Genomic DNA, 27,311 nt, shown 5'->3' on the forward strand with positions numbered 1-27,311 from the left:
AAAGCAATCCTGGATTTAAGAATGCAAGATGAATCAAAGTTCTAGGATTACTGTCAACATGTGTTGTTGCTATGGTGAGTGTTAAACAAATGAGATGAGTACGCGGGCCAGCTAACCTCAAATAAAGACTGCTTCTGCTAACGCTAACCCTCATTATTCTCCAATCAACAATTTCTAGGGATCATTTCTATCTATGTATGCTTTGTCCAAGCCATTTTTACATTGCCTTGCATGTTTCTGAAATTATACAATGTATATATGTAATTAACTATAAAGGGAGAATGTGACCTTCAGTTAGACACATGTAAGCACCAGAAAGTCAGTTTCAATGAGACAATATACTAAATGAGGGTAAAGTTTGATGTTTAGTACAACCTTGATAACTGTAAAGCAGAGCCCTTTGTCCACATAAAGTCCATAACAACATCTATGTTCTGTGTGTGTGTGTGTGTGTGTGTGTGTGTGTGTGTGTGAACTTACAGGGAGTGTGTCTGTGCGATTATCCTTCCACACCTCCAGCAAGGCCACCACCATTTCATGGAGTTCATCTCGCGACAGGATCCCGTCGCGGTCCACATCAAACACTTTGAAGCAAACTAGCAGAGAAAGCAACACAGTGGTGAGATACAAATATGGATATAGAGCACAATACTAATATAAAATGATGTAATGTCATGTTTTCAATTCATTTTAAGCCTAGAGCAGACTCAGCTTTCATGTGAAACAACATGCTGTTTAGTCAATTAGCTGGAAGTCCAATTTGTCACCTTTTCTGACAAATGTGCAAATGTAATTTCAAACACCAATGTAAATCATGATGACGACAATGATTGTGCACTCATGACTCTACAGCACTTTCCGCTTTTAGACTTGCATTTAAACTCCAGATAACAGCTACACAGAAAAAAAAAAGACTGCATATGTGAAGCCTCTGGGATTCATTTATCTGTAATAGTTTCAGACAGCTTACATTTCTGCCTTTCAGCGACAGGCCCCCTGCAGCACGCAGAGAGCCCACAAGAGATCTCTTTAAAGTCGATGTGATTGTCCCGATTCTCATCGAAGGCATGAAACAAGCCTGGAAAACAAGATCAATAACACAGATAACATTTAGACAAAGAGCAAGTCTTTGAAGAAGGTTGTATTCACTGGTGAAGACCTGAAGTAAAAGCCCACAAACATACATGGGACCACACTGAACAAGCTACTTGACATACCCATGAGACAAATCTGATACATATTGTCTAACCTTCATTCAGTGAGGCGTGGATGGGAGGAGAGACCAGAGGGACGAAAGTTTCCAAGTCAAAGCGGCCAGTTCTGGATTGAGCTTTCAACAGCCAGTAGCGCTTCTCCAAGTCTATAATGTCAGACTCCTCCACTGTAGGAAGGGAAGCAGAGGAAAACAGTCAGAAATACAACCATACTTCAGAGTTCTCCATATTGTTCAGGACTGGAAAGAGTCACACTCTTAAACAAACCACTGGAATTGTTAATAAAGCTGATTAAAATAAAGTTAAAAATATATAAATGATTAAAAATAAAGTTGTTTTTGTCTTCTTCTTTGTCACGAGCTTTGTTCCACCAAAGGTTCCAGGTACTTTGGTCTCAGAGGAACTAATCTCAGGAACTAAACTCAAAAATTACAGCTGTGCCTGAAACACAGCATTCACACATGAGGAAAAAACAACACAGATTTGTCCTGTTGTTCTTTGTATTTACTGCTGCGTGAGCTGGATGTAATGGATGAATGACAAGGAGAAATGCAGAGGAGGAAAATAAAACTAAGAGCATCTTTTTCCACAGTAAATCATCAGCTGAGTGTTTGATGGTTATTTATTTGTGTTTTAGAAAGTAACCGCCATGAAACAATCAGAGAATAACCTTTTATTTCTCTCATTCACTGCTTTGTTCTCTGTGCCGCTGCTCCCTCTTCTCACTCCAACACTGTGGCACTGTCTCTCTCTCTCTCTCTCTCTCTCTCTCTCTCTCTCGCTTGTGCTCTCAGCTTGCTCGTGCTATCTATCCCTTTATTTGTCTCAGTATTTTGCTTTTAATGTTAACAAACAAAGAGAAATGTCCTCCCCTTGTCCTAAACTGGTCCTCAATCGATACAAGAGTACTTCCTTGTTTTATACATGAAGCTGTACACAAGTTGAAGAGGCCCTGCCCATAGAGTTCCTGTACTTTTGGAAAGTACTACCCCCCTCGCAGGGACTTTATGGGGGTATAACAATCTACCTGGAACCTAATTTAGACCTGTTCCCTCCGGTTGAAATGTAGGTTGAGTAAATGCAACTTGTTCCTCAAATGGTTCTTAGTTCCTGGGGACGTTCCTGTGGTCAAACGCAGCTTAAGTTTAGGTTTAAACTGTGATCTAATGTCTGACATTCTCTGCTCTTCATACTAGTTATGAACCAAACAGATCAGGAATCAGCATCACTGCCTCTTTATTTAGTATATTTTTTTATTTCTAATTTATCAAGAGACAGATGTGATTATTTCTTAGTTATCAAAGCAACAGTCAAGTGCGTCACCCTGCAAAGACTCTGCGCTTAGCTTGCTTATTTATTTTGTCCGACCAAAATGTTCAATTATGGTGCATGGATATTTTTTTTTTTTTTTTTTTTTTTTTACAGATCTGCATGATTCACACGGGTCACATTTTCAGGTCAGAAAATCCAGAATTCCAGATAAATTCAGAAAAATCACATCCCTGAGAGATGTTATGGCAGTGTGGAAGTACAGAGAAAAGCAACATTAGCCTGTTTCATGCATATACTACAACCCTGAAGTTATCTGGACATTACTCGGAGGAACTGTATGTGAGAATGCAAATATCCGAATCAGTCAGACCAGCATTAAACGGACTCTACCCTGCCAGCTGCCTAGTGCAAAGTCTGTGTAATGACCGATTGAGCCCATGTGTGAACACAGCAGGTCATTTTTCCGAAGAATTCATAGTGAGCTGATGACGTTTCTATCATGCGACTGGCACGAAACCGGAAGAATACAAACAGCCAAGGGTAAAGAAGAAGGGTAATTTATGCGAAGACGCCAACAAAAATGAGATTCGGGAACTTTTGTAGCTAAGAATCAAACCTGAAAGTGTAAGACACATTCAAGGAACGGCAAGAGACTTGGTTGTTTATGACCAAATTGAGAACTGGCTACATGACTGCATATTTTTTTGCGTATTTTATTTCCAGTAGATGAGAATGGGTCTGACACTGTCAATTTCCTGTTGTGTGTTACATGTGTGAAAGGGCAACTCTGGACAATGTCTGGAACTGATTCTCCGGTCATTGTCCAGAATTCATATGAGAAAACGGCTATTGACACATTCATTATATACCAGCTGCTGGAAGAAAGGACCTCCTGTGGCTCTCAGCAGAGCATCTTATAGGAATCAGCCTGCCTCCTCTGCCTGATCAGAGTGTGGTGAAGGGGGTGGAAGGTGTTGTTCATGATTACCAACAGCTTGGTCAGCATTCTCCTCTCAGCCACCATAGTCAAACACTTCAGTCTCATGTACTGTGACACCAAAGTGTATTCAAAATATATGTATAAATGTATTTACATTTATTTAAGCGCAAATTGACACATCACGTAAATGAAACCTGGGCTCCTAACTGTTTTTATATAAATGTGCAAGACAAAAGTTTTAGATGTGGAGAACAGTGCAGTGGAATGAAAGCAAACATCATTACTCCTAGCGGTGCTTCCACATATCAAAAGTAAATTCAAGGTTAGACTAAAAGTGAGAAGTAAGCCCAAATTAGTCGCTAATTTGCAGCCTTAGTGAAAACACCACAAGTTAAATGGTGCACTCAACAAATTAAGTCATCTGTTTACAGTGCTGTTGATATAAATAGTTTAATTAGGACCCTTACATGTTGTAACCTAGTGAGGAACATAGTCATGATACCACAGCAAACTCAAGGTAGTGTTATGTAACAGCCACTGGGTGGAATACTATTTGACTCAACTTGTAACGGAGTGATACGAATCAGACCAATATAGCACATGAAAGCTGCTGGGGTCAATGAGCCAGCCTCCCCCTTTCAACATGCTAATCCACAGCTTAAGGTAATAGGATTCAGCCGCTAGCCAGCTAGCCTCTGATGGAGCCAATGCATATGACAGGTGTCAAAACACAGACACAAATCAAGAGACAGTCCATTCCTGGCAGAAATATACAATGGCTTCCCAGTGCGGCCATTAAAGCAACCTTCCTGAAAGCCCTGTTTTTAGCAGCTATTGGTCACAGTTTCCAGTCAGCGGGGATGATACTGGTTGTGGCTGGCTGCTGGTGAAGCAGCACAGAGCAGAATGGATTGTCTGAAAGGGGTGTTCCTCCCTCATCCAGGTTCAGACTCCCTGTAGTCCAGAGGTGAACAGCAGGACAGTTGACCTTGGCCAGACTGGGAAGCACTCAATTACCTTTTTACTGCCACTGTTCAACTCTGCTTCCTGGCTCAGACATTTGAAGTTAAACAGACTAAAAGGGAGTGCTGAGTACAAAATCAATGATTTAGAACCTGAAGGGGACTATATGGAGATGGCATGGAGGAAATAATACAAGACTGATAAATTATTGAGGATTATGGACTAAGGCAGGGAGCTAGCACTAGAGACTCATGAGTATCTTTCCATCTCAAAGCTTAGTTGGACATTGCTAACTCAACAAAAACTAGGGAAGAACACTTCCTTAATAATAATCATAAAACAAGCACATGCTCACCCACACAGCAACAAAGGTCAAGCTAAGAAGCAGATGTATCAGTGGATGGGAGGGAACAATAGCTGCATCTTTTTGAATGATTAGCCCTGCTAGACGAGAAGGAAAATAAATACTTGTGTTCGTCATGCTGAACATTCCTCATGACAGCTGTACCACCGTCTGACTGCTAATCTATAAAACTCATTACCCTGCCTATAGATTGCCTCCTGTACATCTCCTGTCCATCTCAGGGTTGCTCCTGGCTTCTATAAACATAAGTGTGGTGCTTGAGCTTACATCAGTGTTGTTCTATGTTGGATTTTACATCTTTGTAATGATGGCAGAATTTCCTTTGAGTTTAGCAATCTACTCTGACAAATGCTCAAGGATGTTATTTATGTCAATATGCATTAGTGGTAAATTAGCCTAAAGACTTGAGATACAGAAGACAAGCAGAACATCAGAGTCTGTTGGATTCTTCAGCTGCAGGAAATCACAATATGCTTCAGGCGTAGGGCTAGGTAACATTAATACAGTCCCAGTGCCAATAAGAAATGGTAAGTTCCCAAATGTTAAATGCTGTCGTACAAATACTATATGCTAAAATTCTGACGAGACCATTCAATGCATACTTTCAATACTTAACATTATTCTACGATCACATTTTGCCAATACCAAAAAGGTTTTGAGGTGCATGTCTAAACATGAAAACTATTGTAAAGTTCTATTTATTTCATGAAACTAATCAGATAAGAGTGGCTTCTTCTATAAATACCAATTAAAAAAGGTGCAACAAAATGACAGAAACTAAACAATACCTCAAACAACAATTGGTGTTCCAGAAGTAAGTATAAACAACAGAAAATACTGTCAATTAACTGCATCTGTCTCAACGGACGGTACCTTGTCTGGCATGATACCCACCTAGAGGTGCGACTCTGTCCGAGTGGCAGCAGAGATACCATACCATTATCCAGAGAGCATCCTTAGAGAGGTGCTGCCACAGCCGGCATGTACCATAGTAAACTCCCTGCAATAACCGTTCACAGAAACTACGTCACCCTGTCCCGAAGGCTGTTATTCCCAAGGATTTCTTCTCTCATAATATTGTGACAGTGTCAGCGGCTAGCAAGTTAGCAACGGATTCAATGTGTTAAGCTCCGCCATGAGTCAAGCTTTACGTTCTTGTTCTGGAAAGAGTCATGTCACTCTCTCTCTCCAACACACACAAACGTACAGATACACAAAGTTAAGAGGATAAACTCAGAGCAGGCAGATTAAAGTGAGCGCCTAGGTTCAAGACAGGTTCTTCCCTTCCCTCTGTCCTTAATTGGCAAAATAAAGCCTGGCTAAATTTACTTGCGCTGTAACTTTAAAGAACCGTATCACTGCATGTCTTTTTTTATTTTACATGTCATGATACTTATGTTACGTTTTCTCCTTCAAATAATGTTGGCTAACCTTGTGGTTCGTTTGCAACATGTCTGATTGTCTGTTTATTATTAGCTATAGGAATGATGGACAAAACAAAACACAAGTTATAAGAAAATGGAATTATCCTTTTCAGACAATATGATGTTAGTTTGCCACTGATGAAACTGGAAATTATTGTAAAAAATTGCTTATTTTTCATAAATGCTGGTATACTTATATTTTATTATCAAAAACTGAAGTAATGTGGCATTTTCTCCGTACCAACACACAATGCAACAGTATGAGCTAAATTACTTCTGAACAGCTTTAAACAGGTCATGCAGCATAGTCCAACAGTTGCACCTTGGGTCCACAGGTGCCATATTTACCTCATGATCTTCAATAGTTTAGTTCCAATAGTTGAAAGAGACTGCTCTGCCAGCTAACTTATTGTATACTGACATCAAATTCAGTATTTCCACTAACAAGAACGTTAATAGATACAGGCAAAGTGTGTGAAATTTAAACACTCTGTGGTTCATCTCATGTATTGTTAAGGTTAAGCAAGAATAACACAACCCACTCAGTTATTTCAATAGCTTAAAGTCAACCTCGGCAGCTGAAACTGTCAGTACTTGTGATAAATATGTATATCACAGCTATCAAGCATCTACGGGCGCATTAACTAGTGCAGTCTGCATGGCGCAGGGCTAAGTGGGACAGAAAGGAAATGGATATAGAAGGCAGCAGTAGGAGGAAAGAAACCTGGCTGAGTGAAGGAGAGATGGAGTAATGAAAAAGGAAAATTGAGTGAAAGAAGGAGAGTGAATGAATCAGGTTGATAAGTCGAGCTTGTCAGTCATTTCCCAGGGCACTCACTGCCACTGATGGGGAGAAAAAAAAAAAGTGGGTGTATAAAAAATGCAATGACTACATCCGAGCTTTAACAACTGTTGTGAGCCATTTGTGGCATTTCCTGAGACATCTGCACTCTACAAGAGATGCAGACGGGGGAGGGAAATGCGGCAGGGGAACCATCTTCTTCACATCACAAAGACGCGGCAGCATGAAGAACACACTTGAACTACAGGGTATGTGCAGGTCCCTGAAAGCCAAATCTATGACTTTTTAAGTTCTGGCACCAAAATGTTATAAACAAAGTGAACAGAAAAACAAAAATGAATTGGATTGGCTCAAAATTTTAATTAGTGCTGTGGAATTGTATCATTGTGAATAATTAGGTGTTTATTTGTGACTGGTGGGTCATTAATGTAACTAAGTGAGGCCAAGTAAACACAATTGCATTGGACATGGTGTACTAAACGTGTAAATGTAAATACATACATTTAGTGTGTTAATGGAACTTACAGTGTGTGACGCCAGCCAGGGTCTGGTAAAAGGTGGGTGTGTCGCTGTCATCGGTCAGCGTGACGCACACTCCTCCAGACAGCAGCCATCTGGACAAAGTGAAGGCCTCCTTGTTCTGCAGGAGCCAGTTCCTGAAGCGCTCATAGTTCACCTTGTCAACCTGCCGCAACACATCAACCATGACAACATTAGTTTGTTGGTCAGTGCAAAAGTTCATCTGTATCTGTCATCATGACTCTAAAACTCTAACCCATTGTGTTCTTGTCTACATCCTCACTGGGTTAGAGCAGGCTTTTTATTGATGATAGGACTACTGCTGAAATGTTTCGTCAATTAATGGATTAGTCGACTGACAGGAAATTAATTGATTTTCGTGAAAGTCAATATATAAAAATGCTTCAAGCTTCTCGTAAACGTAAAGATATGCTGGTTTAAACCACCGGTTGTTTCCATAGATGGGATATTTTGGCCATCAGACTGAAGCTAATGAGTAGAAATCATCAACCACCAACACCTATAAGGAAGTATAATAAAAAAATAACCAAGTATAACAAATCTAAACATACAGCAGTTTACACCCTTTAAGAAACACTGACATGTGCCCTCTGCTCCTTTAACACCAGTCTGATTTTCTTCTCCCTCAGATTTTATGCCATTTCAAAATCGACTGCTCATCAAAATGAATGACAAGTGTTGGGGCAGGAACGTAAGAATTTACCTCAGGACGAAGAGTATACTGTGCTACATCTCAAGGTGAAAGCTGGATACAGTTGATAGAAAGGCTGTCAATCAAATGCCATTCCACATATGGCAGGGCGATAAAACAATCTCAGTATGGGATTGCAATAAAATTTATGTCCAACGATGATAACCTTTGAACTAGATATGGATCTAACAGCTTATCACACAGCAGAAATAAACATGAAAACAGCCAGTCAGTCTGCAGTTTTTGGCCTGCATGTCAAAGTGCACACCTATTTCCTACTACAAACAATGAGGCTATGCTATCGTTAGCAGGGTTTCAACTATCTGGAATGCCCCTCTCGTCTAAAGTGACGTTACTCACGGACTCGTTTCTCTGGTAGAGACATCTTGTCTACAACTGTGGAGCAGTCATCACATGCCATCACTTTAACGAGGCTACTTTGACTGCACAAAGCTAACTGCTAAGCTAGGCTAAGCTCGAAGTAAACAGCATAGCAACAAAAGGCTAGTCACTCACTAACACTAGTGTCGTTTCATAAAGAAAACTAGCAAATCTAATGATATGTGAACTAACTACACAGAAAATAACGTAGTCAGATTAACGAAGAGGTTATAGCAAATTATACACAGTACATATATATATATATATACACATATATATAAAGATGTAGCATGATGACTGGATTACAATTTTGTACTTTTTATTCAGAGTTCAACCTCTAAAACATTTGAGAGATACAAAGACCAGAACATAATTCATATCTTTTAAATGTATTTTATCTTACAGGTGAGTGTATGAATGTGCCAGGGCCTTTGTGATCCACTTGTTTACTTTGTTTCTCTTGGTTGAACCTCTACAAACATTTGAGATGTTTGCTGCCCTGCCAAAGGAATTTGATGTGATAGTAATCACAGCTTTTAGGTTTATTTACATTATTTTAATAAGTTAAAAGGCAAGCTAACTTGTATTGTTTTGTTATAGCAGATAAAGCATGTTTGCAAAGTTAAATGTTTACATTTAGATGTTATTCAATATATTCTTTTATCACAAAATATATTCTAAACCAAACCATGTTTGCACAGTTAAATGTTTACATAATGTTTTTCTATTTTTTATGTTAATAAACTATATTCTAAAGTTTATCTAATGAACACTGGTTTGTTCAGGCTTCAGTGATTATCAGGATACTCTTCAAATGGTAGCATTATCAAATTATATATATATAGTGGTGAATATCAATATGGAAAAAATATTGTGATCATATTTTTTACCATATCGCTCAGCGCTAATTCATTATGTCAAAGCCATGAACCACAGTGGATCAATAATCACAAAAATACATGAATGAAACTAAACTGAGAGTGGATAAACATGCAGAAGGCTTGAATAGAAACTCATTAAATGTTAATCTTCTCTGGTGATTGCAAATCTTTCCCTTCTATTGGACACTGATGTGTGTTAAAATCACTGGTCCCGAGAGAGCCTGTAATTACTAGCTTCCATCTATTGCCTCCAGAAACATCTCGTCAAAGAGCACTCACAAGGTACTGTGGGTATCTCTTTGATTCAGCAATGATGCTAAAGATGATGAATTATGATAAATTCAACACTACATGACTCCAAACTGAATAGATAAATGGAACATGAAAAACCAGCTCAGCTTTAAGACTAGATGTACTCTGGTGGTGACTCATTTCACATCGACAGTAACTACAAATAACTTTGGTCTTGTCTACAGACCCATCTGATGGGACTTTGAAGCTGAGCGTACCATTCAAAAAAACTTCTTCTTTATCCATTGTTCCTTGCTAGTTGCCATCCAACTTAATGCTAGAGAACTGCAGATGAGGCAAGGGGTCATCATAACAGAATCTTCTTCTTCTTTTTGTTTTATGGCGGTTGGCATCCAGCTTACTGGTGCATTACTGCTACCTTCTGCTCTGGAGTGTGGATCAGACGATAGATTTAGAATCTAAATCCCCATAACAGAACATGCTTTAAAATTTGTGGCATTAAGACGAACACGTTATTATCGCCTTAACTTTGACAGCCCTGAAAATACCAGAATGCATTGACCACCATAAATTCATGTTATCTAACACTGTGGGAGTACCCCGGGGTGGATTTTTACTTTACTGTGTTTATTGGTCTTGCTTGCAGTGGGCTGAGACTGGAAAAGCTGAAAAGCGCTTTTGTATTCTAATCACCAGCACAATAACTTGCTTTATTGCCAAACTTTGTATCATCACTGTGAAGTTGGCTCCACGTGGGCAACTTCTAACAATAGTTGTTTTATGAGCATGTGACAAACACCTTGGTAATGATGTGAAAACAAACCCTGATGATAAGAGCTGAGGAGGGAATGTGGGTGATATTGTTATTACCAAGTCCAAAATGAGTAAATCTGACTATTATGGTAGTAAATGTTCAGATGTGGTGACAAACAGGCTTTGGTGTTTGCTGACCTCGCTGAAGCACTTCCTGAGGGAGGCCGGGACTTCTCCATCCAGGACCTGCAGAACTGCTTCTATATCTTCCCTAGCAGCATATCCGCCCAGATCGCTGGCAAACAGGCTGAAGAGGTCTGTGGGCGCGAACACACACACACACACACACACACACACACACATACATACACAGTTTCAGAAGTGAGTTCAGCTTTATCACAGGAAGGCAGGCCACTAGGAAGGGCCAGCAGTGAGGACGACAGAAGCAACAATGTCAATAAAGTCTTGATAGATTAGACTCCCTGCAACACATCAACCACAACTCAGAATAAGAAAGAGGAAGAGACTGAGGGAGGGAGAGATAGATAGAGAGAGAGAGAGACAGAGAGAAAAAGAAATGAAAAGGCTAAAAGAGAACAGCACGAAAGAAAGAAAACACTTTCAATAACTGCAAATTGTGTGTGAGTACACATAAACTCTTTTAATACTGACAATAACAAAGGCCCTAAACATACAGTACAGTGGATAGATAAGGCAGTGCAATCACAGACAATTTAATGACCTAACAAGAATTAAGGCTGTGGTTACAAACCTGAGGGTCAGGACCCCCCAAAAGGTCACAATATAAATCTGAAGGGTCTCGGGATGATTACTGAGATTGGAAAAATAAAAGAGAAAAAGACATTTCTGCTAGAGCTGGGTGATATAGCTGAAAAATGTATCACGATAAAACGTGATCTGTGGCCGTAAAATGAGCTGCAGTCGACATCATGGTGCTTGCACTTGCAGGTGATGTCTTTTTCCTCGCTTACACCTCTCATAATCACATAAAAGATCTCCAACATTATGTTTTGCACTGTGTTTCAGCAAAGCATCTCTCACTCCCAGTCAGCATTTAAATCACGATGTCATGATAGTAGAAGCTCGGTGGTTGATGACCGACAGCCATTGGCGACGGACGATGGCATCGCCCGACGGCCCAACCCTATGGGGAGCAATGTGCTGTGGCCGGGGAGCAACGCGCTGTGGTTTTGTTATGAAATGTTTGCTTATTACGACCTCTGGATTATCAACTGGAAAAACAAAAGGGGTAAGCTATGTTCTACTATTGCTCTGGAGCTTGTTTTCTGCTCCTTTGTTGAGGAAACAATGTAGTTTTAGTTGTGTGTGTGCGTGTGTGCTCGGCTATAAAGAGTCAAAAGCCAAAAAGGTTGAGAACCAGTGACCAGTTAGATAAGGAGCATGAAATGACTCTTACAGGACACTACTCTAGTCAACTCGTGTAAACATCATGCATCTCAAATGACGTCAGGGTAAACAGAGCGGTACTTGTATAAAGATCAGTTGGGATTTTTGCATAGCATATGTGTGGTTTTGAATCTGTGTCATGACTGTATCAGTATAAACCAAATGCTTTGATCTTTAGATAAAATCTTTACTGTATACAAACCAGTGTATGATTTTTGCAGTTTAGGGCTGAATTTGTTTTTCTGACAGTGGATGATCCAAGGCAGATTCCTTTTTAAAACATTTCCAAGATTGTTATTGGGTGGAGCCATTTGTACAAAAGCAGTTAAGAGAATAACATAACAGCACCAGAACAGCATGAATTTCCTGTTAACTCCTCAGGAACAACTTACACTTGGCCTTCTCTTCATCGCGTCCTCGGGTCAGAAGCACCAGACCCACGATCAGATTGTTGAAGTGCAGCCCTTTGGATGAGCCTCCAAATGAGGTGTAGATCACCTAAACACAGAGCAGACACAAGACCATTTAAAAAAAAAAAAGTTTGCAACATGATCAACAAATTAGCAGAAGTCCATTCATTTACTATGGAACTGACAACAGGGAAACTGCCACTGTGTGAAGGGATTTTATTGTTTACTGTTTTCTGCACTTTCTGTTCCCCCATCAATGTAATTGTATTTCCCAGACAATAAACTGGGTGTATACAATATCAATAACACCTGTAACATCTACTACAATCCAATAAAGCAGCCACACAATACAGACAACTTTTGTGCAGAAGTTTAAGTGAATGTATGTGAAGTGCATTATGAAGTCATGTGCTGACTATGTCCCATTTCCCAAACATAATTTACACCTTGACAGTGGAACAGCGGGCACACTGGCACATGAGTTATGACACAGAGAAGCACACTACAAGATTATGTTATTTGTGAGTACACATTCAAAATTATGTTTTGCTTTATGTGTGATGTTTTTCCGTCTTCATTTCTCCTCTCCGCCCAACACACACACACACACACACACACCACACACACACACACACACACACACACACAGTAGATGTATTTCCTATCTGGAACCTAGTTGAGACTAAAGATGGAAATTTTGTTTGAAAAGGAGTAAGAGAAGGAGAGAGAAAGAGAATGAGAGCTAGAAAAAGAGCACAAAAGAGTGGGTGACCAAAAATAACAGCAAATGAAATGTATTGTCATTTGGTGCTTATTAGATCAATTAGAAACTCAGCAATACTCAGGCAGTGGGCTCACTCAGATTTCTTGTACAATGGAAACTGCTTATAGTGATCATGGTTACAGTGATCAACTGCTTATATGGATCAAAAACCTTGAGACAGAATCATTCTTATACAAATGCTGTTCACTTATAGTAATCAATAGTCCGCTTACAGTGTTCATTTGGGGTCTTTTCATAAATTAAAACATGTAGAAAAAATTTAAAAACAACAATTCTATTTTTTTTTTAACCTTACTCCCATGATACACGTGTGTGTATTTAGCAGCTGCGGCACCATTATCAAGTGTTGCAGCGCACCTCTGCAGGGTTGTGTGGAGGTGTGGGTGTGGGCATGTTTATTTGTAACCACCATGAAACAAATCAGAAAATAATGTTTTATTCCTCTCATTCACCAGCTTTCTCGCTACCACTGCTCGCTCTCCTCATCCACTCTCTAGCTCACTCAACCACTGCTCTCTCTCTCTCATCTTTTTTAAAATGAGACGGGAAGCCACATGCATGTTGAAATCATGACGAGAGACAGAAAGTCTCCGAGTGGAAAACATATTCTCCTTGAAGCTCATGACAAACTGCCAAAAACGAGCCAACAAGATGCAGCAGCGAAACAAGCATTTAAACAGCTGTTCTGTATTTTGAAACAGTCAATAAAATTCAGTAAATAGTGAAGCTGCCCATTTCATTACTTTATGTTCATGTAATAAATATACAAATGTTAATTAGATGGTAATCTACATAATAAATAAAGAAAAAGAAAAAAAAAACAGTTAAAGTAATCAACCACTTATAGTGATCAATTTGACCCGGACAGATGTGATCACTATAAGCGCTTTCCATTGTACTAGTTAGAGTGACACAATTGTCAAGGCATCACAACACTGAAAAGCACAAGAGGAAAAAAAGAGGAAAAATCGCACATTCTAGAAAAGTTACTGTTCTGACAGCAAGGTGGTGACAAGACCTGACAACATGTGTATTGTGACCCATCTGGAACCAGCCCTGTTTGTTAAGGAGTGTACAACATAAAGTGGTCTGTATCCCTTAAACAAAATGATCGCCAGATTGTTGAGCAGTGTCTCTGTCTCACATTTTTTGTGAAGTTATTTCATTATTCCTCAATGCAACATTTAAAAGAGAAGGAGGAAAGAGTAATTTAAAAAAATAGACACTGGCCAGTTCGAATGATAGTTGAGGCTGCTTCCTGGTCACATATAAATGTCAGAGTTAAATCAAGCACTACAAAAACGCAAAGACAAAAATATATTCATCATCAGTACAAAAATATTTATATCGACATTAAAAAATCCAAACCAGCCCAGCTCTTTTCAGTGAGTTAGCAGTCAATGCTAGTGGGCGCTGTTGCACTTGCAGCATGAATAACAAAGCTGTAAAGTTGTCTTGTACTGTATATATGTGAGGCGTAGTGAGATGACTGTGCAGTCAGTGAGCTAATGAAGTGTGTCCATGTCCATTAGGTCACTCACAGCAGAGGAGCTTCACTTGCGGTTTGAAAAAAAAGGAAGTCAAAATGTGTCATACTTTGCAAACTTCTAAATCTTCCCTCATTGCTGCATTCTTGTTATTATCTTCTGTATTCAGTTACTAAAACTAGTTGCTCAACTACAACTGCTCTTGCTTACCACTCATCCTCAATACAAATACTGATTGCCCCACTGATATTGTTCATAAAATGTAACAACATGTATGAAATACTGCATGAATGAAAACGCCTCACAATTCCTGAAAAGGACAAGTTCAATAATTCATTTTTTAATCTTTAGTGCTAAATGGCTAGTAGTAAAACTGCAGTGGCTTGATTCATTCAGAAATGTCTTATCTGCTCAACACTATGATCTGCTGCACATTTACTAAATTCATGCATTTCTATTGTATCATGTCTATCATGTCATTTCTATTCTTTGATTTAAAAACTGTACAGTACACAACTATACAGTGTATGCAAAACAGGTAACAGAGAGTAAAATAGCAGAGATTACAGGGGAATTCCACCAATCTCGAAGGTAAAGTTCAGTTTACTCATCATGGAAAGTACTCAGTCTGTGAAAACAGTTCTCAAGTCTGAGAAAATACCCCTGATATTATTGTGATGTCATCAGACTATTTATAACTTATATTATTTAGAAATTTATGACAGAAAGCCTACATTACAAACTGGAATGGTAGAGTTTGACAGACATGGACATTTACCGGGCAGTGAGGGTCTGATGGAAACAGAGAAGCTGGGGTATATTTGCTTAAAAAATGACTTAAACAATGAATCAATTATCAAAATAGTTGCAGCTTAATTTATAGTCAATCGACTAATTGACAAATATTGACAAAACTTGCTAAACTGCAATAGTGCAACTTAACATTCCAGTCCAGTAAAATGTGGATACATCTGCATGATCCTTAGGTGCTTGATTTTCCCAAACCGCACTCACGCAGTGTAGGATAGTTGTATGAGAAATGAAATTTTATTCATAAATAGATTTCCTCTCATGTAGTTGTCCAAAACCTTACTCCATGTCAGTCTGCCTGACAGGATGTTTACTTTCCTGGTGAGATGGCAGCACATCTGTCAACCACTGTCATTATGTCAAAGTCACAAACTAACTGAAAAGTGTTGTTTTGATTGACAATCTCAGTTGGATCAGGCTTCTGTCTCAGCGAAGCAACAACAGCGTTCCTCTATCATACTCTACTGCAGCAACATCGCTCCAATTCCAAAATGTTTAACCTGTATTACTATTTTAGCTTATGTACAAATGATGCTAGTAGTAAATTTCTTAAAAAATTGATAGTAGTATTCAGCAGAAATTCTGGGTAAACCCCTCAGACAGTAAATGAAACCATGTCCCCACTTTGGGGACATTTACAGTCATAGCCAATAGAGTGTAACTAAAAAGAGATAAAAATTACGCAGTTATTTTAATGCATTATTTTTATCTATATTTCCTTAGACCATGTTCAGAAACTTCATACACTGCCTTCAAACTGCAAAAAGGCCAAGATACCTAAAAACATGTAACACAGTTGCTCCAGATGGCTTCACTCTGTCAGAGATGTCGGGTTAACAAGCTCGATAGTTCTGCTTTTCTATTCTGAAAACTAAACATTAAATCACACATCTGCTACTCTGTCTGTCCTTGTTATGAAGTGTTTGCTTTGATGGAGCAAGCATAGTTTGTCTGAATCTGTATTATGAAACTGAACTCTGGTATATCCAAAAAGCTGACATATGAAAGGATAAAGCAACACAAAGTGTCTTTGTAAGGTGATGTTTGGTTATAGGCCTCCAGAACAGCTTCACTGCTCCTTGTCATAGATCTCTGAGCATTTTGAACTCTTACTGGAGTAATGAACAGCATTCTTCCAAAAGATATTCCATCATTTGCTGTTTTGATGATGGTGGGAGAGAGCGCTGTCTAACACATCACTCTGAAATCCCCCATAGATTTTCAGTTAGGTTGAGATCTGGTGACTGTGAAGGCCACAGCATATGATCCACGTCATTTTCATCATTTCCATTCAGTGAGCCTGTGTGCTGTACGGACCCTCTTGTTGGGGGTTGCATCCAAGGCTTCAGCTATGACATGATGCTGAATAGGATTTCTCAATGGCACCAACATAATGTGGCTAATAGACCTACTTGTAACACAATGACCCTTCAATAAACTGCAGTTAGGAGAGGCTGAGGCTGTCAAAGGCACTGACTGGGCTCAAAGCTCTGTTCAGAGTCAGTAGTTTATAATATTAAAGGAGTTCTCCACTGATTTAGCATTACTCTATAATAACAGACTCACAATGAAGAGTTTTTTAAAAAAAGGGATTTTTTTAATCCTCATCAAAATGTTGATGAGGATCTACTTGTGGACACTGTTCCTGTTGGCAAATGTATTTCCTCTTCACCATATTACATCATTTTGTAGCATTTTCAGGCAGAATCTACTTCTAGACACCTTATTTTGACTTAAACTCACTCATAACACAATGAATGTTAAGAATCGTCGAATATTCACACACTGCTCATTGGTCTTCAACAAAATATCTTGGACTGTACAAAGAGGCCACTTTTGCTGGTGCATCGGTTCAGGCAGGGACTGCTATAAGCCACACAGGAACTACACAATCCCTCCTACACAACATTCTTCCCTTTGAATGGGACGATGTGTCACTGAGACCTACATTCTGTTAGTGTTTACTATTATGTGATATAATGTGATGTGACAAAACAGAAAAATAACAATGTGTGTTGCAAGTGTGGATAATGAGAACAGCTGAATTAGAGCAGCATGTTGTTCAGGTGATGAGATATTCTTCATCATGTTATTCCCCTGATTTTTAAGTGTATTTATTCATGCATATATTTTCCCATTATGGAAACTATATCTAAGTGAAAACAGGAAAAGGCAGTAGACTCCACTGACTCAAAACTCATCCTTTGAAGAAGGCACAATGCCGTGCGTGGCCCTTTGTAGTCTATAAAGAGAAATCTGTAAATCCCAACTGTTTAGGATCATTTGAAACATTGCTAATGGCATCACAGCTAAATCTGAGCTGTCTCCTGTTTGAAACACTGATTCTATTTTTATCTAATACATGAAAGCGTTATGCATCCTCCCTGCATGGCCGCTGATGAGCACTGCATCTATATAAAAAGAACGTGTTAATTCAAGTCTAATGTATCTTGTGTTGCTGAGATTTCAGCACGTTAAAAAGAACACATCTGTTTGTTGACTGAGCGATTAGGCTTGGGCTTTCTTTGAACTGTCAGAATGTGCAGCGGCCACGCTTCTGTTTGAAGAGACCAGCAGTAAGCTTACATCTGGACAGCTGTCGCCGCAGTAACGGCTGCCATGGTGACAAAAGGACAGGAGAAAGGGGAGGGATGATGAGAGGAAGGAGAGAGAAGACACATGCTGTATAGTGTTTAATGAGGACTCCTAAGCACTGTGTTTAAAAGGAGTCTGGCAGCAGATCGGGGGCGGACAGGATGACTAACACTGGCCCTATCCACGCATCTGAAGCATAGGTATGACTTATCAATGTGTCCTGAAGAACTGCTGTGCTGAACTCATTTTTTCTGCTGCTGTTTTGATGGGCTAACACAGGCAAGTTCTACATAAAAAGGGTTTCATGCACCATATTATGGCAGAGACCTTCAACTAAAATCCAACCTGTCCTATATGAAGTCAGAGGAAATGAGTACACTGAAATATAAGACAAACTTGCAACAGAAAAAGAGCACAGACGTCACACAGCAAAGTACCTAATGAGTCATCTCGTTACTAAATTGATCATCATGAGATTAGACACGTCAGGATCTGTCAGATTCAGCTAAACAGGCGACAGTGATTGATCGACTACATCATAGGTTCTAGAGCTGCCTCTTCCATGATACTATCATCACACTGCCTTTTGTCAGTCCAATCCTTGCACTTTTTTTCTTTTTCTTTCTGCATGTAGGGTGGGGAGTTTAAGCATTTTAGCAAATTCAAATCCAGTATCAAATCCACTTATCAAATCAGAATACTTTAATACTGAATCCATGATCAAAGCTTCTGAAGTTTACCTTACAACATCCGCAAGTAACTAAAGGCTAAAATGACTGCATCTCAAACACATCTAATCAGCTTTTGTTGGCTGAGAAGGCTGAGAAGTTTTTAATGGCAGCCCAATTAATGTTCACAGCCTGAAAATGAGATGAGCAGCATAATATATGACATGTTAATTATATGTATGTAACACATTCAGTTAACAGCTGTAGACTTCCAGCTACTGTAGCTGGTGAATTACAAACATTGAAGGTCCTGACTCACAACTGTTGTCTTGATCAGATTCAAATGTTGATCTGATATGAGTCAAAGTTAGAGCTGGGCGATTCTGAAATTGATGTGACGTGATCAGCTGATCGTTTCTCTAGAGAAGAGTTTCCACTGATGTTCACACAGTGGTGGTACAGAGTGATGTGTCACAAGCAATCGGTCTGAATACAGAAACCAGCTGCAGAAAGAACATTAACCGTAGACCAGACAAACCTCAAGCCAAATCTGATGTCTGTCATTTTGACCATAGACAGTCAGCTAATAATGAAAAGCTGCTACCTATATGTTGCTTTTTGCTAATAAAATATATTTAAAAAAAAAAAAGAGTGAGGAAAAGATAAAAGGTTCGATACATTTATTGGTGTTGGAGCTAAAAGAATCTGGTTATTTTGCCAACCAAACGCCAACTATCAGAACCCATCTGTACCTCCATCACTGTACACAGAACCACCAGGATAACAGCACAGTGAGCTATAAACCTAATCAAAATCACCTAATGACAAAATTAACTGTACTGGAAATAAAACTAATGAAATCAGCAGCTCCAGTGCTCAATGCTAGCAAATTTGGCAAAGCTACTTTTGTCAAGTGTGATCAACAATTCTGCTGACAGCGATGTCAGGAGCCACGTAGGAGAGACGCTCCTCAGCGGGCTCGGATTCGATTTCTATTTGGAGTTAGTTGGACTGCAGGTCATTAGGTCCGTTTGGATTGCTTCACTGACTGAGAGTGTTACTTTAAAGAAGATTACTGAACCACAGCTCTACCTCCCTGTCTGCTTGATAAGTGACAGAGGAAAACTGCTTTAATTCTGTGACACAAATACTAAACTTTAATACATACATTTTTTTGACCAGTTTAGAGGCACTGACAGCTCTTGCTACTGCCATGTCTTCAGCCTTTCCCTCCATAATTGAGAGCGATTGGTTTACACTTAAAGATTGATCCCTCACTGTCTAATGTCCTTCTCCATCCTTCTGTTTCAACAGGAAATAATGTATGTAACATTAAGGGAGTACCTACAAGGACTCTAGTGGTATGCAGAGCTGCACTAAGACTGCAGATCAGTTAGGGCACTGGATGGATTAGGGAGAGGTATTCTTAATTATTTCCAGGTTATTAAAGATATACCTGCCTGTGCTAGACATCTACTCTGGATGTATGGCATTTAATTACAGGAGGAGAACACAGAGGGCTAAAAAGTCTCTGTTGTGACTAACTCCGGTTATCATCCTGACTCTATACCTTCAGCTAGGAAGACTTAGCTGTAATGCAATCCAGGCTGATATTGATCCCAAGTCCCATAACACACTCAACAAAACCACCCACGTCTTCTCCAATTTGTCTAAAGTTACAGGGTTTCAAGCTAGTACTTGTACTTTATCAGATATATCCTCTTTCGCAAAGGTTCGACCATCACTTCATACGAACTGTTAAGTTGAATGGCACTCGGTCTGTGACATCACTGTGGCTTACCTCAGCAACTTTAGGGGGAACTCCATCTCCCAGCACTTCCCTGTAGAAGCACTGCTGGGTCATGTAATAGGAGAGGCCGCTGGTTCTCTTGAAGGCATCCTTCAGCCGCTTCAATTCCACATCGGTGACTAGAGAGGTGCAGAGAGAAAGAGGGGATGAAATCAGAGGTGTTCAACAACTGTTCAACAACTTACGCTTCTGTTTGTTAACAGTTCATACTGTGTTTCTTGGTAAGAAAAAGGGAACTTGACTGTTTATTAGCCTGTCCGGATGCTACCTCAAGTAGCCTGCTACCACAGCTTGCTCAATCATGGTGTATGTGGGGAAAAATGTAACTGTGGGTAATTTTCATAACAGATCTTGCAGACAAAAACATCTAAACCTGAGCTACAGTCCATTAGAGGTGTACCATGAACAAAGCTCTGTGCTGAACAATTTCAGGAGCATCAACTTGTGATTCTGACTAATGAGTGGGGCAGATCTGCTTTTCAGCATCAGGAGTTCGATCTGACGGTGTATTATGGTCAGTATTAGAGATTTCGAAAATAAATTTATAATATCTGGTTGTAAATCAGATTATGAGTGAGTCACTGATAGTGAATTAACGGCAGCTGATATCAATCAGCTGATGCAAGCGCAACTTCAGCCTGAACTAATGTTTCAATTAATTACTGTGGGGTTTTTTCTATGAATCTGTTGAATGAACAATAGAGCCACCTGACAAAAGACATAATATATGACAAGTTTATTACAGCCAGTCAGCATGTTTGACACGTGTGTGTGTAAAAGGTCAGCTCTAACGCAATTTTCAATGTATGATGCCAATTATTGCTAATACACTAATTACTACACTGCTAGTAATGTGAAAAGATGTGAGTCATAGTGACGAACCCACAGGAAACAATCACCACACTTTACAGTTCCCCTCCACTCTCACAGCAGTTTAGCCTCTTTTAGTTCATTGTTTTGGTTGTGTGGCCCACTAATTCTGCTCTCATCAACCCTGTTTCCAGCAGCAGCAGACAGATGTTCTCAGGGAAAAGAAAAATCTTTGATAAACCTACAGTAATGCTACCTACCCAGGACCAAATGGCAAACAAAGTTAGTGACTAGCAGGAGGAGGAAATGAAACATTTTTATAAGTTCCTCTAAAAATGCTATCCACACATCCGATTCTGGATGAATCAAATCATCCAAAATATTGGACTTCTTCTTTAATTCCTCAAAACTAGATCAAATTGTAATTCTGTGGAAGTTATGTTCACAATGTGAAAGCACAGTTGTGGAAATGGGAGTAAAACCAGTACTTCAGCACTTCTCTACTCCTGGCAACAGCACAAGTACACGCTAACCTGCATCTGTGGAAACACAACTGCAAGCGTGCACACACACACACACACACACACACAGAGTCTAGTCCACGGTCTCCCCGTGTGATGATCTGCGTTAGTACAGACCTGTAAACGTTAGCAATATGAGGAACACAGCACTTCATATGACACACGCTCTATTGTCCTCTACTGCACTTCCAAAGAAAAAGCTATGTCAGTGTGTGTGTGTGTGTGTGTGTGTGATACTAGTTCCAATAGCAACAATTACCTTGCTTGCTCGGCTGCTGTGATGAAACACATACAGCTCTATTGTCACTACATCCAGATCAAACACTGATGGAGCTTTCCAGAATCAGCTGTACACTGAAAGCACTGTAGTCTAAACTGGACCATCACCATCATCAATTAAATAGTTATTTCCTTCATTCGTTCATTCATCAATTAAAACAAGCTGAAGATTTGCTGGTTGCAAATACAAATTAGCTGATTTAAGATGTTTCATATCAATATAAAAAGTGTACAGTTAGGATTTTGGACTGTTGATTTAACAAAAGTATTTTAGGGCATTAATTTGGGCATGGGCGAGTCATTTTTTAAAACATTTTATAGCTTAAATGATCAATGAACTACTGCCATTAGTGATTGATTGCTGTCCCAGTAGTCAGGAAGACTGTAAAAAAAAAAACCATGGACTGACTTAATGAGCTATGCTGCAGGCTTTTTAGACGTGTCATTTCATGCTGCACTGTAGGCTGGAGAGCAGTGTTGTAACACTAGCAGACTGAGGTGGGCACAGTAGAGCAAATAAATAAATAAAAAAATATATTTTAGCTTGGCTACCTACACTGGAGTGTGGTAATGCAACATCTAAATCCACTGGAAGTTCAATTTACACCATTACTCTTGCATCAGTCATGCTGGGAAGGTTAGCGCTTTGCCACAATCCTGCAGTAATATGATACCTACTGGGAATCTGAGCTTATTACCATCATCACCACTTTAGTTCTCTCTCTTATTTCACCCGGGCAACCACATCTCTCCATCAACAATCAGGTCACATTACTGGGAGAAAACAGTTTTCCAAATCTGCTCCAGTCTGACCTACAGTTAACTGTTTGTTGCCACAAACACCCGACACTTCCTGTCAATGCTGCACTATTTAAGCACAGACACAACAACAACACAATATCAAGGTTAGACACATCTAGTGCTGAGCTCTTCCTGGTGTATGGAGGATCCACTCATGCAGTGCTGCATCATGGAATGTGATCTGATCAGTGCAGTTATCCTAACTGTTAGAAATTCAACACGCAAAAAATGGTACCGATGCACAAATACTGTTGCACCATCTTTAGCCAGTGTGAGTTCATATATTTTTGATCAATCAAACTCTTAATGGCAACTAACTGATCAGTAATTAATGATTAGCATATGTAAGATGTATCTGTTACAAATCAAAGTTATAGTGGGGGAAAATGCATTGGCTTTTTATTTTCACACGTTTCAATCAAGCTCAGGTCAGTTGTGTTTGGTTTTACACTACACTGACACCCGCCAGTAGAGGGCAGTACAGTCCATATGGCCTCATGTTTAAACGTAAAGCTTTCCCAGCTGACTGACTGACAGAAAGACAGGATTTTGGGTAGCAATACTTCAGGGCAATCTACTTCTTTTAGTAGAAATGCACATCACAGTTATCATCCTGCTAATGCAGCTCCTTTTGAGCATTAGTCATATCAACATTTAAATGTAATTCTGTAGGTCATCTTTTTCCTATATAGACTTAAATAAAGTGATCTATAAAATGATAGAATAATAGCTTTCACTTGGATTCACCTCAACATTGTAATTTATAAACAATATTTTTTACTGTGAATTGTTCCAGTATATTTTGAATACACAACATTTCAAACACACACACATCCAGATCTTTTAAAAAGTATATCTTGGTTGGCCTGCTGACCTGTTTTCTCTCCACAGTAACCATAAACCACTTGTGAAAACTCAGATGTGTGAGCTGTTTCTCTAGTAGAGACACACAGTTTCAGTGTGACTGCTGTCAGTTGGCTTTAAAAAAGGCAAAGCAAACATACCCTCAAAGAACAGTCTTAGCTGTATGAATCTTTGTTTCATTCAGATACTACAAGAACACAAATGGTATTAAATCCAACCTACTACTCTGCTGCAGTTCACTCCACTCCTGCACACTTCATCCTTACCTTACTTACTGCCAACTGTACAAACAAAGCCATCTAAAGAAGCAAACGATGCAAATAAATTACAAGGAACTGCCTACAACAGCAATAACAGGAAGCTGATTTGATAGAATTGATGCAACCAGTGATTGATGAGGAATGTGTGGGTCTTTGGGGGATTTAAGTGAAAGTAAGCTGCTGGTGGACGGAGTCTTACTGCATTTTCAATTTCTAATTCACTCCTTTACTTGAACCTACTGGAGGTTTATAAAAAAAAAGTTATAAAAACGCTGCAAAAGAAGTTAAAGAGCAGACTGAATGTGTCTCCAGTAGCTGCCAGTCACCACTGCTATTCAGACATGTCCCGACAGTAAAGATGAGCAAAGAGTGAAGTGAAGCTGTGGATGATTTTCCAATTCAATTCAGCTCTTATTACTGGAGGCTGCATGTTGTAACTGCATTAACAACTGGAATTAGATGTAATTAAACACAAACATCCGACGCTATTATGAGAGAATAGAATAGCATAACCCCTCAAAATGTCACCTCAGAATACCCTGGAAACTCCTGCTCCACTGACAAGCAACAAAATAACAGCTATTTCTCATCCATTCACTGAATCATTTCAGTCAATCTAGGAGAGATTGGAATACAAACAAAAAAAGGATCTTGTTTTTGTTATTTCACACATTTTTTTAATGTAAAAATGAGTGTGTGGTTTGTGGGAAATTCAAGCGACTAGAAAAATCACAAGCAGAGGAAAGCAGGGAGACGGTACCCAGATTCAAAATGCATTGGAGGTCATTCTTGACCTTGGAGGCAGCATTTAAAAAAAAAACAATCTCCCATCAAGGTCCATTTAGTAGCCGTTCTGGAGCATTTGATCGAATCACACGACATTCCTCTACACGTAAATTTCAATTCTTCTGAACATTTTAAGAACCTCTCCTCCATGGTAGCTTGCCAGGGAAGGTTGCGTGATGGGATCTAAATCTCCAGAACAGATACTAAATGGACCTTGAGGTGAGGCTGTTTTAGCAGACACACGGATTGTTCTCTGGTTGTGAGGTACATCTCGATTGGCATGAAAGTTTGAATATGGTATGGAACTGCAAAATAAATATATTTCTTAAGTCGTATCAAGTCAACTGTCATGTTGCAGGGTTGTGATTTGTACCTGTGGTTTCATTAAAGGTCAATGATTAAAACAGCTTTATTTCCAGAGTTCAATTTCAATGTGATCCTGCTTCAGCCTTGTAAAAACAGATGAGAACAGTTATGTGGTTATTAAACACTTGCATAAACAAGAAAGGGGGTATTGCTCACATGGCTACAGAGAAGGAATTGAATTACAGGGAATGACTGTTGTGTCTGGAGATGGCTCCCAGGGTGAAAAAAAAGAACTCATCAAAAACAAATTAGAAAAGTCAGAGTCAAAGTCACAAGAAGATTTTATACCAAGCAAAGCGGAGGCAGGCTGATACAGACCGGCTTAATGAGGGTAGGATTTTGGTATAGATGAGGCAGAGTTTACAATGCAGTAGAATTATTCTTTCAGATAAGTGGAGGACTGAAGAGAAAAACTCATTTCAAAAAACCAATGCATTGGCTTGAGATGTCCTGAGATAACCTACAGGAGAGGAATCAGTGTGGAATAAGGTATTTGGCTGGACCGACCAAAGACCAGCCCTATAACACACAAATGTCTGTCTGTCACTGACTGACTCAGTGAGTGATGGAGTTACACCATTGGTTGGCCAGCCCAGTGTTGGAGTTTCCCTGTTGGCAGTTGCTCTTTCAAAATGAATTGGCGCAAACAGTTTCTATGACGTCCTCGAGCACAGCTCACTCTCAGCGGGGCAGAGTGAGCGCAGTCAGTGACAGGTGTGTTTAAAGTGTTTGTGTACTCTGAAAGAAATCATGACGCAACTGACTGTTAGCCTAGCATGCTAATCCTACGTAACCATATGGATGAGATCATATGTTTACAGACATCCACGTATAGGAACAGATGAAAGAGCAGGGGGAGTTAACAGATAATTAAGATAGTTATAATTCTCTTTTAAAGCAAACATCCCAAGATATGAGTGGAAAGTATTGTTCTTGCTGCATTTATAACCTTTTTTTGACTCAAACGTTGACCTAGTCTTATAAGGCCCAATCAACGTCCCATTAATGAAATCCTCAATGATACAAGCTGCTCTGAAATAAAAGGTAATTCAGTCTATTTTAGCAATATTCTGCAGATGGACAACACCTCTGCTGTCCACTGAAAACTGGATGTGAAGTTCAGCATTTTGTTCCTGGAGATCAAGAGAAGCTGCCCAAATCCTGTCCAAACCATTGTGCATGACTTAACAATCAAACTGGATCAAAGTTATAGAAAGATCAGCTGATACACCAATAAGGGGCCAGAACAAGATCATGCACACCCAAAAAACACAAAATATATGGACAGATTTTCCACACACTAACAATCAACAATGCACACACAGCCAGAGGGTTTCAAAAAAACAAACAAACATCAGTGCAAGGAAATAATAGTTCCACTGTGCACATTTTCAGCATTTAGAGACAGGACAACCTCCTGTAAAAACAATAATGTCAACAGTTTTTAGGTTATTTTCTATGGGGCACTCTTTTTTTCCCCAGAACATTTTATGTCATGCCACAATGAATTAATTTTGTCCATATTAAAAGAGAAAAGTCTCAGCAAAAGTCAGGTAGCAGGCAAACCTCATGACCTGTATAGGTAGATGGAAACTAGCACTTAACTGGCGACCCTTCAGGTTGCCAGTTCTGTCTCCTGACAGGCAGGATAATTCTATGGACTGAGTGTGTGAAAGATTAATTAAACCAGAGAGCTGCTCCTGAGCAGGGCTCGTCAGCCAACAGACTGTCGTCACTGTGGTTGCACTGGGGAGTTTCCAGGTGAGAATGCTCATAACTGTGTGAGCGTAGAGCAGGGCTTTCCTGAAAAAGAGACCATTACTCTTGTTAAATTCTTTATATCTTCCCAGGATAGCAAGGTGCCCACCTCCTCATAGCAGAGTATTGTTAAGACCCTGCTATATATGAATTATAAATATCTGATTATAATCCATCTGACGCTCATCCGTGAGAGACATAAGCCACCCAATTGGAGGGTGGAACTGATTAGTGGCGAAGTGCTGAATCACAGGCTTTAGCAACCCTGCAGGCAGCCAACCACACACGTGGATCAGCCCAGTGCACAAAGCTCCAGCAGCACAGAATATAGAGCACCCTTATGTGTCATGTAAGGTAGGAGCTAGGGCTTAACCATATGCAAAAAAAAAAAAATATA

At 39.5% G+C, this 27,311-nt stretch overlaps 1 protein-coding gene across 9 annotated transcripts in view; it reads right to left on the minus strand.

Moving 5' to 3' along the window:
• Positions 1-27,311, minus strand: part of usp32 (ubiquitin specific peptidase 32) — a 66,410-nt gene that overhangs the window by 26,702 nt on the left and 12,397 nt on the right. For all 9 annotated transcript variants that reach the window (XM_044353404.1, XM_044353399.1, XM_044353402.1 and 6 more), the window contains exons 2-8: positions 20,461-20,588; positions 12,298-12,403; positions 10,676-10,794; positions 7,505-7,664; positions 1,250-1,381; positions 971-1,078; positions 481-596 (exon numbers count right to left, since the gene is read on the minus strand). In XM_044353404.1, the coding sequence (XP_044209339.1) occupies positions 481-596; positions 971-1,078; positions 1,250-1,381; positions 7,505-7,664; positions 10,676-10,794; positions 12,298-12,403; positions 20,461-20,588 (869 nt within the window). The remainder of the gene's footprint in view (positions 1-480; positions 597-970; positions 1,079-1,249; positions 1,382-7,504; positions 7,665-10,675; positions 10,795-12,297; positions 12,404-20,460; positions 20,589-27,311) is intronic.

Source organism: Thunnus albacares, chromosome 6 (genome assembly GCF_914725855.1).
Source record: "Thunnus albacares chromosome 6, fThuAlb1.1, whole genome shotgun sequence".
NCBI lineage: Eukaryota > Metazoa > Chordata > Actinopteri > Scombriformes > Scombridae > Thunnus > Thunnus albacares.